At 40.2% G+C, this 19,982-nt stretch overlaps 1 protein-coding gene across 5 annotated transcripts in view; it reads right to left on the reverse strand.

The window, feature by feature from the left end:
* MARCHF1 (membrane associated ring-CH-type finger 1) overlaps positions 1-19,982 on the reverse strand; it is a 258,944-nt gene that overhangs the window by 19,411 nt on the left and 219,551 nt on the right. For all 5 annotated transcript variants that reach the window (XM_055701239.1, XM_055701245.1, XM_055701253.1 and 2 more), the window contains one exon: positions 11,733-11,913. In XM_055701239.1, coding sequence (XP_055557214.1) covers positions 11,733-11,913 — 181 coding nt within the window. The remainder of the gene's footprint in view (positions 1-11,732; positions 11,914-19,982) is intronic.

Consider the following 19,982-nt stretch of genomic DNA (forward strand, 5'->3'; position numbering starts at 1 on the left):
AACAGGGTTCCACACGTCAGGAGAATAAAATAGCCTCCCGCAGATTTGAAGTGTGGATGAGAGATGAGACTTCAAACCTTGTAATTTGAATAAAAGCATTTTGGGCCACTCTGAGCCATCCAAACAACACGTGGTTTGGGCCACTCTGTGCCATCCAAACAACACGTGGTTACAGCTGTGCCTGAGCGCCTGCCCCTCGGCGCAGGACAAGGCGTGCCTCATGCATCCTGCGCCAAGGCGAGGGGTGCCCCTCACACCATCCAGCAGAACGTGGCAGGGCTGAAAAAAGGAGGGTTTGGGCCATGGGAACACCTCCTCCATGTTGTTTTCCCCAAATACATATAGAAGATATTCAGAGAGGAAGAACTGGGGAGGTTTACAGAAAACACAGAAAATATATTTGTCATTGGCTTTTGTCATAAGATACGACCCAGAGAAGAAACTCTTGTAAGGATGAAGAACAGAAGACCAGACTCTGCTACGTCAGCCACTGAACACAAAAATGAAATAAATGTTAAAAATCCCATGTCATATGGTACATCATACAACTGTATCAATCCACAAACCTTACCTTGATCTAGTTATCTCAATTAGATGAGCTGGTACAACTTAAAACACCTATTGAAAGTTTAAAACTGAACCAGGAATATGTGCATTTCTAAAGACAAACACACTTTAGTTCACTTTTATGTGGGATATTCATGCCTAGAGTAATAAAAGAACTACACAATGAAAAGATCTTTAACACCTTAAGATTAATGTTTGCAAAGAACTAATAATTCAGTTTTATCAAAATCAAGACAGTGCTATATTTCTTTTTTAAGTGACAGTTAAAAGAGCTGGACTTGAGTGATATAATCAGTGGCACGCTTCACAAACTTATGCGATTTTTAGCTGTGTATGTCATCAATTAGCAGACCCTTAAAACGTGTAATATAGGGGTATTAAGTAATTTGAGAAGATAATTTCTAAAATGAAGTAGCTGTTTTTGCAATCTGGAAGTACTATTGAGAATACTTGTCATTTACCAACTAGAAGAACTTCAGTACCTGCATCCTAATCATCCCAGCACAGACTAAACAAAAAAATTGCTATGCTTTGGAAAGACAGGAATAGCCAGGCTTCATGTCCCTCTCATCCAGCACTCTGTCTCAGACAGAGGCCAACACCAGATGCTTCAGAGAAACCTGAAAGAAATCCCACAGCAAGTAATTATAGCGTAATCTCTCCATATTGGGAGCTTCTTCCTAGCTCCCATCTGCTAGAAATTATTTTACATCAATATATGGAATGCAAAAGTACTCTACAAAGTATTTACTTTACAAACATCCTCTTTGAATGCTGAAACAACATTAACCAATTATTTGTTCAACAGGTCTACACGATCAGCCTTCGGTACTATCATGAACTTCTCTTTTACAACTGCTGTTTCTTTACTTGCCTTGTAAGACATTGTATTTAAGAAAAGGATCATTATCTCCTAGCACAGTACACTTCAGTTACCTTATCTAAAAAGATAATCCTGACAGATGAACCGCAGGTGAAATATTAAACCGCTGGTGAGGAGTGAGCCATCACCATAATGCAAAACTAGGGGGAACATTTGGTCCCAAGAACAAGAGGCACACATCTAGAACTCTAGAAAAGATTTGCTTTAGGTGCCTGGACATATGCCTTTATTACCTAACAATCAAGAAACAAGCCACATGTGGGCAACCCATAAAGAAGTAAGGAAAAAAAGGGGTAGAATCTATGTCTCCACTAACTTTTACCACAGGCAATAACAGAAGCAGATGCTACCATTATCTGCTCTCTCTACAGTATTTCTACAATCATTCTATGTATCAAAATTATACAGTTTGTGTGTCACTTCTAGTCTCCTGCCTCTGCCTACTCTGTCTTTTCTAAAGAGCAGCACACCTAACCGAAGGCATGAAATTTTCCTCCAGTCACTAAGTAGCAAATGCCTTTAAATCACAGTCAGTCCAGCTCTCAAACAATAACTTAGATACATTTAAAAAACATTAAAATTAAAGTCAGTCAACCAAACTACCATACCACAAAGCACAGATCATAATTTTGCTGCAAGGCCAGCTAAGCTGAGATTTCATTTTCCAGCCGAAGGAGGTGGGGGTTCTGCAATTTGCAGTATGTACTCCATGGGCAACAGAGGAGCAACCACGACACGTGCTTGGTGCTGGATTTGAGATGGATCGTGCTGGGGTCAGAGCAACCATTCATCCTTCCTCCACTACAGCAGCCATAGCAAACCATCTCCCTACAATCTGCGCCAGAGTCACATGGGCTCCCTTTGCACATCCGAGTGCATTTTGGTCTCAGCGTGATGGGTGTGGACAGAAGGCTGGGATAGCATGGTAGAAATAGGAAAAGAAGAGCAATTAGAGAGAAAGGTGGATATAGCAACATGCTGGAGATCAACAACCCATTACATAGTCTTGTATGTCTCTCCATTTTCTTTTGTCCTGTCCAATTAAATTGAAATTTCTCTGAAGGACTGTTCCCTTAGAACATGTCATCTATGACATGGTTATAGTACACGATCAGTTTTGTTAAGAGTCTTTACTTGAATCACTTTCTCTTTAGTATTCATCACACTGCTTAATTTCCTCGATATCAAATCCTCTAGCCTGCTGAGAAGTATCCTGAAGCATGCATTCTGAAATTAGAGATGATGAAACAAAACTGGTGACACCTGAAAAGCTAAATCAACAAATATACTTTCTGTTTATTTAGCTGTAATTACAAATGATGTACAGTGTCTTCTCCAGGAGTTACAACAGAATATTAGTTACTCGACCTTCCACCTAGAAAATAATTTTCACCTCTTTGCCTTCTCTTAGACCAGTGCAAGCATGAGCATTCTTATTACTGCCTCGTACTAAATGCACTTGGGTCTTTTTTGTTTGCTGATCACATCCTTGATTCTCCCATTTGACACATTAGTAATTTAAACACTCTTTACAATATGCAAAATTCTTTAAAGTTCTAATTTGTATCTTACAGAATAAAAACCTAAAGCCATTTACCTGAAGAACTTGTACAATCTGGCCTACAGAACCGTGCACTACATTGCTACAGCCCAAGGCCCTTCAGCATCACATCAAGAGGAATGGAGAGAAGTATAGCAGCAAGTGGAGGGAGGAAGGGTACAACAGTACCTTTGCATGCTGAGGAGTCCTGTGAGAAGAGCAGTACAGTTGACTGGAAAGGGAAGGCAGCCACATCTGAAAGTCACTGAGTGGAGAGCAGCCATTTGGTAGCGTTGGGTGAACCTCAAGAACATCTTGCATGTCTTTTCATCTCATTTTCTATCCTTCACTTTGATAGATCAAAGATGCTCTTGCTAATTCTCACACACCCTGCCCTCCATCACCCACTAAATCAATAGTGAAAGTGAACCTGAACACTAATTCTTTTCCTATGGTCATTATTTTCTTCCTGAAGTTGTGAGAGCAACTGACCTATGTTGTATGGGAAATGTAATTCAGCTTCTGAGCTTCCCTTGACCAAATCTGTCTGAATCATTACAGAGATGAGCTTGGTTCAAACGTCCTTGTAAACCAAAAACCTTTTAAATACATTGTTGTTGAAACATATCTGGATGTATCTTATTTTTGCAACTATGTATATATAGTATATGTGCATATGTCTGAATCACCACCTAACAAAAATTAAAAAAAGGCGCTGATGTGCTTTCTTATCTATAAATACGACTTTAGCAAGAATACCAATTTCCCAATGAATAGGTACAGCTACCTTTTCCGTCTTTTAATTTTCCTACAAGAGAGACTCTTTTGATCCTATTAAATAAAAATGAAATAGAGGAAATTTGTGCTGAGGAAAGGCTACAGTAATTAACACAAAACTACAGCCTAGTGTTCTGTCTAAGTGCTGAGGGAAGCTATTCATTGTGAAGGACCTCCAACAAATGCCATACATTCCAATTTTGCCACATATAAATTGGAGCAGATGAATAAAGATCTGCATAATTCCTGGAGGAAAAGCTTCTCTTTTTTTCCCCTCAAGTAAATTTAATAAAATTATACAGGAATAAAATTAAATTAACACTAAAAATTATAAAATATACTGACTAAATTGATAATTATCCTATTTGATCATAAATCAGATCAAGTACCGTATCGCTATGTTCAAGAGAACATCACTATGTTCAAGAGAAGCCATTTTCGCATGCATTCCACCACCAAGCAAGCATCAGCCTGCGAATTAATTCAGGTCATTCTCACATCAATAGGTCCCAGGCAAAATACATGTGAGGCAAATAACCACTGTGAAATTGTATGTGTTAGTTATGTGAGAGATTAATACATCAATCGGCTCATGAACAGCAGCTCACTCCCATTAGAGGTGGTAAAATCCCCAGCTTCAAAATTAAACAGTAAAAATGGCATTTTTACAGAAGTCCATGACTGGTGAAGGTCAATGCTTGGGTTGATTATGCTCTTTAAATTCTATATTACTTGCTATACATTTTGTGTCAGGGCATCACTCCATTTACATTTTTAGATATAAAGCCAGTATCAAGAGATTCTCTTAATTATTTTCAATGCTTCAGCTACCCAGCCCCTCCTCTGTTACAACTATTGACGAGGCCAAACTGTCAAATGGAACACTGAAAGGGCTGAAATGAAAAGGAGACCTCAAGTTCTTTAAAAATTAGAACTGCAGGATGGGGTGGGACCCTCTAAGTAAGATGGAAGCAAACCCTTTTGATTCAAGTTGCATCTGAAAACAGCTCAGACCAAACTGTTTATTTCAGCTTCAGAAAACACAGAAGGATGTGACCAGCTCGTAACACCACCAATACCCAGAGCTGGACAATCTCCTGAACTCCCTTTGCTTTTGTAAATAGTACCGAGCAGCAGAAGTAGCAAATTTGGTTATTAGAAGAGGAAACAGGGTTTGTTTCGATTTCTGGTGTAATTTTTTTTTCTTTGCTTCATAAAAGAATACAAGTTCAAAGCAATGACAATCAAAACATCTTGTTCCGCCTCCAGGAAGGATGCTGCACGTGGGGATGCCCCAGCAAAGTCTCACAGTACTTTTTGCAAGCCTAAGGGTATGTCATGGCGGTTTCAAGGTATGAGGCACAAGAGGTCAGAATCTCTTGTTAGAAGCCCATGGGAAATGGAACAGTTGCACAAACAAAAGTTGCGTTGAATGGAAGACAAAGAAATATGGAGATGGAAAGCTAACCCACATTCTGCCACCATGACAAAGCTAAGATCCGTTATTCTTGTTAGGGCACAAATTGCAAGACAACGTTACTCTGCAAACTACAGCACGCTATCTATATACAGATGAATTAGCAGTAATGCTCTGCTACTGTCTCTCAAAAGCCAGGAATACAATCATCTGAACAAAGCAGCCCCTTGCATCCTTGAGGCCTCACAACAGGATATAAATGCTATAGCATTATTTTTACTTTAAAAGCTTTAATATACACATTCTCCCTTGAGCACGAGGTTATTCACCATAACGACATGATAGCCAATAAGAAAGTAATAGCTTTGTGCCTTTGTGCATACTGGTGAAGTATCTGACCCCACATATTACGAGAAATGATTTGAGGCTAGCAATGTTTTGAGACAGTTTTCTGGAAGAAAGATAACACCAGAGCAGGTTGCCTTGACAACACGGTGTAGCTGCACCAGAAATCAAAAGGAAATGTAGGCTCTTCTTCTATGTTAAGGACTGCAAAGTATTCACCAAATTGAGTTAAAAGGGAACTAATCCCACAGCAAGTCAACATTACCTGACCTATGCAATATTAGCTATCGCTTCTTATCATGAGCCTTATTAGAAAAATGATGAAAAAGTCAGGTGGTTCATACTTCACAGCGCAGGGCAATAAGAAGTGAACAGCAAGTGGTGCAGTAATGAGTGCTCCAAGTTTCTGTTTTTTCCTGCGAGACTGCAGGTCTCTTCTGGTTCTGAGAGTCTGCTCTGGCAGGAGAAGAGGTTTCTACTGGCGACCACTTTTAATTTCACAGTAGGATTTGACAAAGATGTCTCTGCAGACTATACCACTTCTGGCAGCGATCACCATATTCTTAAATAAGGAATGTAAATAGGAATTATCCAGCTAGCATTGAACCCAAAATAAATCAACACCCTCAACATATTTTGCCATCACTGAATTCACCATGCATGCTACCAGATTTTACAGAAAAAGATTTATCCACAAAGCATCCAGTTGTGAATGAATTCCTGCAGGCAGTTATATTTTTTTAAGATTTACTCTTTTTATATGGCTGCATTGAGCACAGAGAAGGGAGCTGAATCTGGCGTGCTGACACATTAGCTAAGAACTAATCAGAACTAGGAATGAACAACTGGATTTAGAGTACTGCAGTTGACAACTGTTTTGTAAAAAAAAAAAAAAAAAAAAAAAAAAAAGATCCTATGGAGTTTTAAGTCCAATGATGAGCAGAAGCAGATGTGTCCCTGCTCCAGAGTGAAACATTATGTCTGGGAGAGAAATGGGACTTAGAGGTTCAGTTTAGATGTTCCTTTTGTCATAGACAAAAAAGCTCTCAAAGCAGCATTCTGACTGTCTTCTGTTGCTTCCCTAGCTGATTCACGTGTTTGGTTTTTTTAAGGAGCCTGTGGAATTGCCCATTTCTCTGCTTTACAGCTGGGCATCACCCACAAGTTGTCTGTTGGCTCAGACCTTGTCTTAACCGGTTACACAGTTCCTACGGACCCTTGGCTTTGCTGTGAACAGGCTATCTTTAACCTGCTATAGTAAACCTAAGTATTTGCTTTTGATCCAATAGTTACATCGCGTCATACTAAATAGCTGAAACCTTCCCCAAACTGATTTAACCCGTTAATCACTAATCCAGCCACGCAGGGCACTCACCTGCCTGAACTGCGTTTGGCTTTGTACGGGGACCTGAGCTAGCCTGTTCTGTAACTTCTCGCCAGGACCCAAATACCCAGCTCTGGACACTTGTGAACCATGTTATCTCCAACTGGGACTTAAACCTCTAATCCTATATAAGATTTAAAGCTAGCATGGACATTTATCATTCTTATTACATCTGGTTATTTATAAAATATAAGATAGCAAGCGGAGAGAGAGCATTCCTTCCTTCTCTAATGGCAGCAGCTGGGTACACAAGAAGTTGCACAGAGTTCAAGGGTGTAAAACCCAAAGAGAGGCACCTATTACCACATTTAGAAGTACTATTTATCACTGTATAAGCAAATACGAATAGAGAGGATCAAACACTTAAGAAGATACATGCACACAATTCAAAATAAACAACATAAAGTTTCTTCCGTTACCAGTATTTTAAGACTGGCTTTGCTTCTGTTTAATTTGACAGAAACTTATGACTCTGTTCTAAACAAACACTCCCAATCCCCTATTTTCAAAAGGGATTAATTCAGATACCCTTTCTATGTGAAAGAAGATCAACCTCAACTGGTACATAATGCTTCCCTAAACAAAAAATTCACTTGCTCTTCCTTAATGACCAAAAGTAACTACACGGTAACACTGTGGAATACTGCTTATGCCTCATAAATAAGACATTATTTGAAAAGAATTCCAAATATAAAACAAAATCAGGAAAGAAAATAGACGTATCTGACACCACAGCGTAACCTGTTGGGATAATGCATCAAAGTAAAACATTCCATCAGATACCAGCATCTTAGATGGACAACAAAATTTAAATATGAAAAGTATTTTGAAGTATAGCAGCACACTGTGGAGAAATCTCCATTTGAAGACATTTCTGCATTTTAAGCACCTTTTAATTTGACACTTTAATCCATTTCATACTCACAGTATTTTCATTCAGTTCCTGTTTCTACTATGCTTCAAACACCAAATTCAAGAAATATGAAATGCAGGTGCTACTTTACCAGGATACATCCTTTTTAAAGATGAAGTGGTTTTCTCAGGCTGACGCTATTACCTGAGAGAGCTCAATAAGGAACTCACACAAGCTTCTTGCCACTTTCTAATTCCTTCCATGATAAATAAAGTCACTACATAAATGAGAAATTCTGCATTATGGATTGCAAATGCTGAAAGGTAAAGTTACAAATGCAACTGCATTATTTGTAACCATGGACAGACATGAGAAATAAAACAGACACACTAAGCAATGCGTAATATTTAACCTCTAAATTTATATTTAGCCAAGTAATTAGACCTGCTCAAGTACATGAAACACGTGCAATGCCTGTTGATGAATGCTTAAAAGGATTACTTCAATGCTAAGACTCACTAAAACGATTAAACTAAGTTTTATTTGATGTCTTGTGCTTTCAGGGATTCTGCAATTAAATAACTTGCATATTGGCATGAGCCTACTGATTTAATAAAGGTATCTTGATTTATGTTAGCTTAGTATGCTGGACATTGTCACTTATGGGTGCTAACAGCTATATGACATGATATTGAAACGATTTTGCTGTAAACCCCTGGACTTTGATAAAAAACTGTTAGGAAACATTGAGAGCGCATGACAGACTGAGGCATGAATAAACACGGTAGGTAATTCACCAGTTGAATCAAATAATTTGTTTTATATTTAAATTCTGCTTTTGTGATACTGCAAAAAGCATAGATACCTGTAATTAAGTCCTGTGTCTGTAATTTTTTCCCTTCAGGAGACTAACGGTTGGGAAGTTGCAAACGTATTATGATAAAAATCATAATGGAGCAATGCACAGTCAAGAATCAAACTTTAGAATCTCACATCATGAGTGAGGTAAAGATTAAAAATAAAAACTGATTGAGAAATGTGACCCTTTCACTTGTAGAATGTCACTTCAAATCCAGGTCTAATGGTCATGGAAATGGCATCTTCTGGACTTGGGCAGAAACTTTCACTTTAGGGGAAATAATTACCCTTTTTTAAATAAAGTGAGTTTCTTATGGAATTGAATAGGTACTCTTTTGATGGAGCTAGACCTGTAGTCTTTTATTTAGTAAACACTGAAATGAAATTTGTTTTCAGAATGCCTCAAAATTTATTAGCAAAATAAATACATTTTTTTGGTCAATTTTGCTGTTTCCACTTGGCAGATGGCAAAGCTGACAAGAATTGCATCATTTCCAGATATAACTGCCACTGTTCATAATGTCCTTGCCATTATGATCAGAGAATTGCAGAGATTTGGGAAATTTTAATTCACTGCTGCTAGGCTGGACTTAGTGCTGGAGATGGAAGGCTCTCCTGAGCCAAGCCTCTGCACCACCTAAAGCCTTCAAGAAGGTCTGGAAATCCTAGAGTCTCTAGTGCTCTTCAGGTCCTGCATCAAGACGACAGGATTGTGGAGAGTTTCAGCTTTAGGAGCTGCCTGTCCCACAGGTAACCAGTATCCGTGCCACCTTCTGAAAACCTGGCCTCCTGGGGAATGCCCTGCAGCTGCGCAACCGGGCTGCTTACAAACTTGCAAGGAATTTGACAGTGTTTCACCGGAACTTTCCATTTTTGCAAAATATGTAGGCCTTGACATAACACACTTCCAGTGGTTTTTATAGAAGACATTTGAGTGGAAAGTTACCAGTCAGCTGTACGTACCCTGCAGGTCTCTTGATGATCACCCTTTCCTCCCCTTCCTTGCCTTCGCTGCAGCTGTCAAAACTCTTGGTTTACAAAACAGCCTCTCATCCACTGTTCAGTGCTTCATAAATTTGTGAACAATGGTGATGGTAGTGCATACACTTATTTAGGGATGATGTATTTAGTTTAGTATAACCTATGAAGGGTGATACAGTCGAATGCTATAGATGCAAAAAGTATAACTCATTTTAACTTTGAAATCTTTGGAAAGATTTGATTTTAGCTTCTGAAACGGGTGTACATTATAAGAAAGGATCTATAATTAGATGCTGTCCATACTATACAGACAAATATTTGTTAGCACTGCATTTGAAGGGGGGGAATGCTGCCAGCATTTACTGCCAGGCAGATAAACTGCCTTTGAGTACTGCTTTGAGCAGAAACAAAAATATCGTGTCTGGAAGAAGAGACTTATCTTTCTCATGTCAGAAATAAAAAAAAACATACCTGAGAACCAAGGATGAGTAAGGTGGTAATCATTCAGTTAAGAAATTACAGACTTGCAGGAATTGCATTACCACTCTCAGTCTGCCAGTATTCCATTAATTCCTTTCAATTAGGAAGAAAAAGGGAGAGTGGGTGGCAATGACCACACACAGACATTTAAAAGTGCCTACTTCTGATACCAACAGTTATGCACGTTTTTCATTCCTTTTCTCCTTGAATGCCATAATTTTTGTTTCCATCTTTTATAAGTTGCTCTATTATCTAACACAGTCAGGAAAAGGCTTTTGTTAAAAATACTGATATCTGTATATTCTCTTGGGGAAGTAGCTGTTGCAACCATACTTGTTAGATGGAAGATTAAAGCAATTTGTGTTGAAAATAGAAACATAAACACAGAAAAAATCCCCCAAAGATATGCTACAGGCCAGGGATTTTATACAATTATCTCCTTCCTGTCACCTTAGTTAAAATCTATCTGCCATTACCAAAACCTAAGTCAATACAATTACATTTTTAACCATTAGTTTATTTACATTTGTTTTAATTTCCAGCCTACCTGGCAAGATCTACCTGGCACTTGAGAACTGTGTCCTTTCCTATCACAAGCTTTGCTTGTCAAATCAATCCCAATTCTCTCTTCAACATGGTTTATCATCAGGGACTTACTCGAAAATTTCTCTAGATGGGAAATTAAAAGGAATTCCATTTGCTCTCCTTTCACTGAACTGCTGCTACCTGTGCAAGGCTGACAAAAACAAAACGTCTTTTGCCATCAAAATGACTATTGATGCACTGTTACACGTGCATATCCTAGTTATGAGCTAATAGTTTCTACCTGTTTTTCAAGGGTTCTCCCACTGAAATTTATTTTAAATCAAAACTTGCCCTGTTAAATTGACTCAAACTTTAAAGATGCAACAAAACCCCAAAAGAATGAGAGCATTTTTAGAGAAAAATCAGAGGAGAAATTTTTCACTCCAGAGAAAACAAAACCCACATACGTTTTACCAAACTCTTCACCTTCCCTATATTGACAAACTACGTACCACTATATTGACTTATCCTTGAAAACAGATGAATGCAGATAACATACACTTGACTTTCAGGATGCAAAGTTGTCCTGATTTAGTTTAAATTCCATTAACTAATCTTAATGTATGAGTGATTAATTTGCCCACAAGTCTAACAGTTAGAACAGATGCAGCTAAATTGATTGACTATGTTACTCCATAATTGCTCCCTCCACATTGGTATAAGCATCATTCTCAACCAGAAGTTATGGGCTCAGCATAAAAATTACTGGGGTGAACTTGCCTGTGTTACTCAGGAGCATAATGTGACAAGTACCATTACTTTCTGGCTTCAAAACAGGCAGATAAGCCACTAACAAAAAGCTGAAGATAAAAATCCAAAAGACAAAAGACTATTGCTTGTGCATTTATATTGCATGAGTTTTGCAAGAGAGTCTACTCAAAAGCCTCTGCTGCTGTAAATTAACCAGCTTAAATGTAGAAATAAAATCACCGGGACTGATTTAACAGCAGTAAATACAAAGCCATTTTGGACAGGCAGATATTTCTTTAATTGTGCCAGTACTTTGCACAGCTGTTCTGGCCATTTGACATTTGAGGATAATTAAATTCAAAAGCACCATACCTTCCGAAGGGGTTTGAGCTTGGTCTCCATTATGAAGTCATACTTGCAGAGTTCGCAGCAGCGCGTGTCCGAGCTCTTAATCCACTGGTGCAGGCAGGCCTGATGGACAAAGCGCAGGGTCCCTGTGCAGCGACACGGTGTGATAAGGGGACTTTCATCATCTCCCTCACAGTGACAGATCCTGACAGGAGGGACAGCAAGAGCTAGTGAAGGAACGTGCCAACCAGCAGTGCAAAGGCACTGGTTTATTTACACCGCTTTTTCATTTTCAGACTTGACATTCACGAGACGCCAGGTATATGACCTTTCAGACTGAGGCCCGGGAAACACGCTCCTTGTTCCCTTCTGCCACTTAGTAATTTCTCTTCACTTAGTTATTTCTCTTTGAATTTGCTATTTGGTCTGAAGGTGAATCAATAGAAATAAGAGTTTTTCCCTTTTACACACGACAAAACCTTTAAGACAAACATCAGTGCTCTTTCTATGAGCTGGGTAGTTTTTAGTCTGTATGTAATGCCAACGAGATAGTCAAAGTTAACAGAATTAACCCGAGCTGAAAACATCCAGCATGAAGAGCACACGAAGTTCCCAGGATAACTCTTTCAAGTTACACAGTTAAGAGGCTCAGAGAACAGTTTTGAGTACTCTGGAGTCGTGCATGTGGCACAGCATAGACACTCATGGACACACTTTCTAGGAGGCAGGTGTTAAATAAAAGTCACAGCCCTTCCTCTTTTCCATTCCTCACTGCCCCTTTGAAGCCGATCGCCGCGTTATCTGGGAAAACGAGAACCACAGCTGTATGCAGATTTGAGAGAGGTGGTTCCCAGAACTGCTGTTACCTCATAATGGGATACAGAGCTTTTCGTGTTGCAGTTTTGCAAAAAGGGATCAGTATCCTAGTGTCGCAATCTGATGGTTTTCTTCTGTGACACTTGCCCAAATGTCTCGGTGGCCCTCCCCTCTTCCAGACAGACTCCTGATCGTATCAGGCAAACATTCACCCATCCAAACCAGTGACAGCTTTATTGGCAAGCGCTGCTGTGCAGGCAGGAAAGCTCTGGAGTGAGCAGAAGCCTTAACTGAACACCTGAATTTAAGGAGGTTCAACACAGCAAAGAGTAACTCCCGTCCCCAGCCCAGGAGAACACAGCAAAGCACCCAAGCCCTACTGAACGTCCTAAGTGTCAAACCGGTATGCAAAGGCAGGGAAGCTGAAGTCTGAGAAATGTTATTTCAAAATAGAGAAGTGGCCACACCAGCACAGCTGCTGGTGCCACACAAACAGAAGTTAAGAGCTTAGAAACTCAGCGCTCGAGAAGGGCAGCCTCGGGTACGTGCATGCAGAAGAGTCTGAACACATCCGAGGAACAGCCCACCCCCTCACTCAGCGGTGGCCGCGCCACTCCTGGGGCAGCAAGAGGGCCGGGGGCACCCTGCGGTGGGGTGAGGTGAGGTGGTCTCACAGCGGCCAGGGAGGGACGCAGGGCCACCTTCCTCGGAGCGCAGCGGCACCTGGCGCAGGCCAGGAGGCAGCCGAGCAGGCACCCCGAGATGAGACAGCCCGGCAGGCACCCCAAGAGAGCCCGGCAGGCACCCCGAGATGAGACAGCCCGGCAGGCACCCCAAGAGAGCCTGGCAGGCACCCCGAGACGAGACAGCCCGGCAGGCACCCCAAGAGAGCCTGGCAGGCACCCCGAGACGAGACAGCCCGGCAGGCACCCCAAGAGAGCCTGGCAGGCACCCCGAGACGAGACAGCCCGGCAGGCACCCCAAGAGAGCCTGGCAGGCACCCCGAGACGAGACAGCCCGGCAGGCACCCCAAGAGAGCCTGGCAGGCACCCCGAGACGAGACAGCCCGGCAGGCACCCCAAGAGAGCCTGGCAGGCACCCCGAGACGAGACAGCCCGGCAGGCACCCCAAGAGAGCCTGGCAGGCACCCCGAGACGAGACAGCCCGGCAGGCACCCCAAGAGAGCCTGGCAGGCACCCCGAGACGAGACAGCCCGGCAGGCACCCCAAGAGAGCCTGGCAGGCACCCCGAGACGAGACAGCCCGGCAGGCACCCCAAGAGAGCCTGGCAGGCACCCCGAGACGAGACAGCCCGGCAGGCACCCCAAGAGAGCCTGGCAGGCACCCCGAGACGAGACAGCCCGGCCACTGCGCAGCACGGGGCTGCCCAGCCTGCAGGCAGGGGGGAGCAAAACCCAACGGCTACGCAAAACAGCTATGGATCAAACCCAGCAGCTTCGCTGTTCTTCCATGGTGTAGCCTAGAGCCCTAAGTAAATGATTCTACAATAATGGAAAAACAGAACAAAGCTCCTTTGTTGTATATATCTATATATATCTATATCTATCAAGAGCCCATAAACACCAACAGAAACCTGAAACTCCGGATTCGTGGTGTAGAAGCCCCAGGTTTCATGTCTGCGGTGGTGCCCATAGAGCACCTCATACCCCATGGGACTGCAGGGGAGAAGAAAATACCCACAGCCTCCATCCTGCACACATTAATTTTTTGGAATGCGTTTTGTAAGAACTCCATTTACAGTCTTTTCTTTACTAAGCCAACCAAGCTCGGTTGGGTTGAGCTCTTAAATGGGAACTGGCTATATGCTGACTTCTTATTGAGCCTGTAGCTTAAGCAGAACTACATTTTCAAAACACTGAAGAGCTGTTTTGCTAAAAAATGCATTCCCAGCTGAGAGTTACATAAAACCCACACTTTTCTTTTTAAATTAAAGATAATTCCCAAAGGAAAACTAGTATTCTTTGTTCATTTACATTCAAGCTATACATAATTTATTTTACAGGCTTAGCATCTAAACTATTTAGAAATTGGACAACTAAGCTTTGTACCCAAGTGCCTTTATTCTACCACTTGCATAACTGTTTAAAATTATTTTAAGAGCTAAAATACAGGCCTAAAACTCCACTGGGACCTTCAGATAAAGTGACACTGCAAACTGGAAAAGAATAGAAGTATTCTTTAGTGGAAATACTTCTATGGGAGAACACTACGGGCATTATACATTCTATTTGTGCTTTCATTGTACAGAAGCTAAATGTATAAATAACACGGTGACATTAAGAACTTACATTACACAGAAGCTTGAACTCAATAATCTAATGGCTTCTTCTAGCTTTACAACCATGAAATATGTAATGAGAATAAAACCAAACTTCAAATGGAATTAAAGTCCAGTGAAAATAACCAAAGGCATGGTTTTCATCAACTTGAATGCTCTTTGGTGCAATTTTGCTCTTCATTATTTGTTTAGCCAGAAGAAATTAGCTTAAAATAAATTTGTGTTACCTAAACTCACAATCAAAGTCTTCAAAGAGACATGAGTGCCTGACAGCTATTGAAACAGAGCGTTGGCTGACTGCTTAAACATCTCCTGAAGATCTGGGCCAGATAACTTGTAATATCCTGCTCAGCCATTAGTACCAAATCAGAATTTTGTCCATCCTTGCCCTTTGCTGTATTTATCTATCACGTACATCATAATTATCACAAATTATAGAAAATAAATTGTAAATAAAGGTTTTGAAAAACATGTGGTACAAAGACAACTGAGCTAGGGGTACAAAACACAGAGTTACCTGAACTGTAGATAAACCAAGTCAGAGGCAGAGAACTTCCACTCTGGTTTCCCATTTTCCCCATGATCACAAGTGTTCAAAATTTTAACCCATCAGCCTGACTATTTACAGGGATGAACTTATACAGAGTGTAAAATTTGCTTACATACCTTAGAAATTAGTTGAATGAAAAAAACCAAAAAACACACTTTCCACTACAAAGAAAAAAGCCATAAATTGCTAAATCTATTCTGATTTATTTACAAGTTGTAGTACAGCACTACATGGTTAATAGCTGCAGTTTCAGCTGCTCAGACACGCATACAGAACTGACACACTCAGCTCTTCCCAGCTGTCTGGTCCTTTGGTAGATAAATGGCCTTCATTACAGGGCAATACTTTTGACTATCTCAAAATGGAGGGGAGGGGAGTCAGCTATTTGGCCAAATCCTTTTAGTTAGAATCCCTTTATAGTCACAAATTGAGCCTGGATAATTTTTTTTTTTTTTTAATTTTTTTTTTAGATTCGACAGCAGAGCGCTTTAAAGAATCCTGCCTATGAACAGGACCTTGCTTGTTTAAGGGGAATGAGTTCAAAGCTCCAAAGGAGCTTTTGCTCTATAAATCACGTGTACACCGGACAACACAGCACACGAGCTTTTAGAAGATTATCTGATTCATATATACAAAATTTGTGTGTGTGTGTGTAATATATGCTTACAGACATACCCCTACACAATGAGATCACAGAATATTTATTTCTCTTTAAAGAAAGCTCACTGTGAAACTGTATGAAATAATACTCTAACAGTGCAGTCATTCTTATGCTTTTGTTTTACATGGCAGTATTCTAAATACCCAGCACATATTTCTCTAGCAAAGAATTGTTTCTACAACCTTCAGCGCACAGATGTACCAAGCAGAAATTTATGCTAACACTGTGCATATATCAGCCAAAGATCCATTAAAATTCTTTAAAGGATTTTCTTAAATAGCAGGTTTACTTATAATGCAATAAATTAGCAAAAAGAAAAAAACATTTTTAGGGAAAAATAAAAAATGCTAAGCTGAAAATAAGTCTTTGTGAAAGGTTTTGCATAATTCATATCAAAACTGTTGTAAATTTCTTCTACATTTCCTATACTAAAAAAGTTCTTAAACAGAAACAGAATAGTTCAGTTTTGAAAATTTGTAGAGTGACATATGTAAAAATGGAAAGTTAAAAGTATTTTACTGAGAACTTTTTAGAATTATTTTTCAGTATTTCTTTTTGTTCAAAATATTAACTTAAGGCACATTCAAATGATGCTAAAAACTAGCTGCTAATGCAATGCTTGATTGAGAAATTGCATTTGACATATTAAGCTTTGCACCATAACGACTATGCAAAATGAGTAAATAAAGTTGCCAGTAGTTTAAGGTATACCACCTCCTTCACTGAAGGGTATATTGACACCATACATATATAAACGAGATGAATTTCTTATTGGATTAAAATAACGAGATGCTGCTAAACTAAGCACTCAGAAGTAAGGCATCTTCAGAAGGTGGTAATGTTGCGCTGTCTTTAATTCCATGACTGAACTGCTTTCCCTCGCTTCCCTCGGCCTGTTCATTGCAAAAGTTAGAAGGCAGGAAGGGAAGTATGAAAAGTGATGGCTACAGCTTGTAGACATTCATATGCTACTTGGATTTAGGCTGATTCTCAGAAAAACAACAAGAGCTATCCTGGGTGACTGTCCTGCTCTTCTCATTAAATGAAGATTTTTTTTTCCCTTACAGACAAACATCTCTTAAAGTGGTTTAGTTTGGCAAAATCATAGCAACCAACGTTACAATCTAGATGGTTAGCCACCATCTAAGCTGCTTACTGGCAGAGATAGCAAGGAGATTCCAACAGGTTTTTAGCTTTTCCTTCACATACAAGGTCAAAATTTTACTATTATGAAAGAGAATAGCTGCTAACCTTTACCCTCATTGGAAAAACAGTAGTTATCCTAACCTGCCTCTCACTAATCTACTTTAACCTCTGGTAATTAAGAAAATAGGCCAACCTCTACGCCGCTGTAGTGAAGTAGAAAACACACGTACTGTGCGGGAGTCTCGTGCACACTGTGAAGCTTGGTGCTGCACCCCCACCCAGCTGGCAACTGCTCCCCTACCACAGGACCTGGACAGCCCATTTCCACTGCTGACTATTGTTGAAGGAAGGTAATTAAGGAGAAGAATGAATCAGCATGTCCCTGCTTGTGCTTCAAGCCACACGAGCCTCATCTTTAGGAGCAGCACCGGTGGAAAAGAGTCTGCAGTAATTCTGCATCACCAGAGCTCTTCCAGTGGACCCCGTATTTGAGATGGGCACTGTATTTCAGTACCTAATAACATTTTCAAGGATTTTTGGCCATTAAATGTAGACAAAGGGTTTAGCTACCGTAACATGGCGCAAATAGTTTTTATAGTCTTCCTTAAAAACATACCAGGTCAAATATTACCTTTGTTAACGAATGTGCGATCTGGGGGAATATCTCTGAGGCTTTCAAAAACAGACGCGTATATGGGGGCACGGGCACACTGATGACGATTTATGATAACGTTTAAGGGCTATAAATGACATAATTATGTGAAACTGTTATTGTTCTCTAATATTCCTGGGTATTATATAGTTATGTCTGTGCTAATAAGCATAGCAGTGAAAATGCAGCAAATCTATTGGAAAAAAACAAACAGCTAGTGCTAAAAACCTGCTGTCTACACCAGGCACAGGCTGGTGGGGGCTGCTTTGATTTGATACTGATTTAGGCCGGCCAGGAATACATCTTGCAGTTTACTGTCACTCAAAGGGAGTACCCAGTTGGAGAACCCCAAGACCAATCCTCAGTGAGGTCTAGACCACGGTAAAAGTAAAGGTGATCAGATGTGCTTCAAGAGCAGGTTTATGAACCTACAGGCCCCTTAACTGACAAAATCAGGAGGAGCTATTATTGCCTTGTGACTGTGAAGTTTACTACCACTGTGATGTGATTTCTATGCACTGTGAACTAAATGAATGCAGATGCCCAACACCCATACTGTTATCTTCCTGCGACGGATGTATAGCAGCAGAACAGAAATGCTTTTGGGCTTTGAACAGATCTCCCTAAGAAAAGGGGGAAATATCTTCTCCATATAAATACGCTCAAGAAAGACAATGCATATTCCAAAAGCATTATTTTTTGGTGAGAAATGACTGAAAAGGCAGTTAAAATTTTGCCCTTCGCTGGAAAGCATACCTGGACTCATGATGATTACGCAAAGATAAATTCTTACCCTGTTCACTGGGTACATCTCATTTCTATATTTCACTGTTACAGGGAGCTTAGTCAGGGAGAAACAGCATAGCTGGAAAGTGTTGGACCAAGTGAATCCCTTGATTTGACGTTTGGCTGTGAGGATTATTAGCTGCCAGCATGAAATACCATGAGCTCCTAGGTTATCTTAATTGGACCAAAAGGAACCAATTCCACAGGTCTGCAAAAGAATGCACAAAATTGCTGTCATTGCTGTCTGATAATCTTAAGAAAACTGTTCTCCTGTCCAAAAAATGTCATTCTCTCTTTTCTGCCAATTTATAGAGTACTTAGAGTGCTTTTAGACAGGTAGCACCTAAAATTAAAGCAGTAATTCATTAAAATGAACAACTCACAGCAAATAATAAACTCATTCATAAACAAACAAACAAAAAAATCAAACTCTGCTCCTGCATAATTTTTCACTTGGAAAAGAAAAGGCAAATTCACTAAGCGTGTTCATCATGGAACAGGCTAGCATGCCATGTTTCCCTTGCTTTCATTTTTCAGGCTTTTTTTTTTGAAAAAAATCTCATTTCCATTCTTTCCACTGTTAAATCATAAAGTAATCTAAATGACAAATTGGTCTTCCTCCCCATTTAAACACAGTGTGAATGAAGCACATTAATTTTCCACACCGAATGTAATCAATTTGTATATCTCTTCCCTGTCACTCCTGCCCTTCCATTTTGCTATACAGTCAGCTGTCTTTATCTGACTAGAGGAAAAAACATTTTCAAAATGTTGCACCACACCAATGGAATTTCATAATGGTCTAGGTAAAGCTTTCTCTGGATTTCTGCAAACATGATCAGGATTTGCAAGAGACCCAAGAGGAGACAACATTAGCAAAAGCACACTAAATCTTTTATTTTGTCAACATTTCTTGTCCTTCTATTAATCTTCTGTTATAGGTGATAAATAGGTTATCTAACCACCTAAAGAGTTACAAGTAATTCCTGACTCGGATGCACTGTCAGTGTAACTCAAGATATATGTCAGACAAGATTTACTGCAGTGAACACAGTTCAAAGTAGTACGTACTGCATCCTAAAAAATAATTCAGAGTTCCTCCCACCTGCCTAGTGAAAGCCAAAGCTTTAAGTAACTAGACCCCTCACAGCACACACTCAAGCTTTAAGTATTTAGTAATGGGACCCTTAAAACCAAAGATCTCCTCTCACCCAAACTTCCTAGCAGGAAGCGGTGCCATTTCACCTACTTGCATTAAACATAGTGACAGGATTTGAGAGAAAGAAGCGGAAACCAGGTCTCAGGTCTCCCCCAGTTAAGTGACCCTAACCACAGCAAAGACATGCTTGCCTTGTTTTGGTTCTC

The sequence above is a fragment of the Falco cherrug genome, chromosome 1 (genome assembly GCF_023634085.1).
Source record: "Falco cherrug isolate bFalChe1 chromosome 1, bFalChe1.pri, whole genome shotgun sequence".
NCBI classification, from domain to species: Eukaryota; Metazoa; Chordata; class Aves; order Falconiformes; family Falconidae; genus Falco; species Falco cherrug.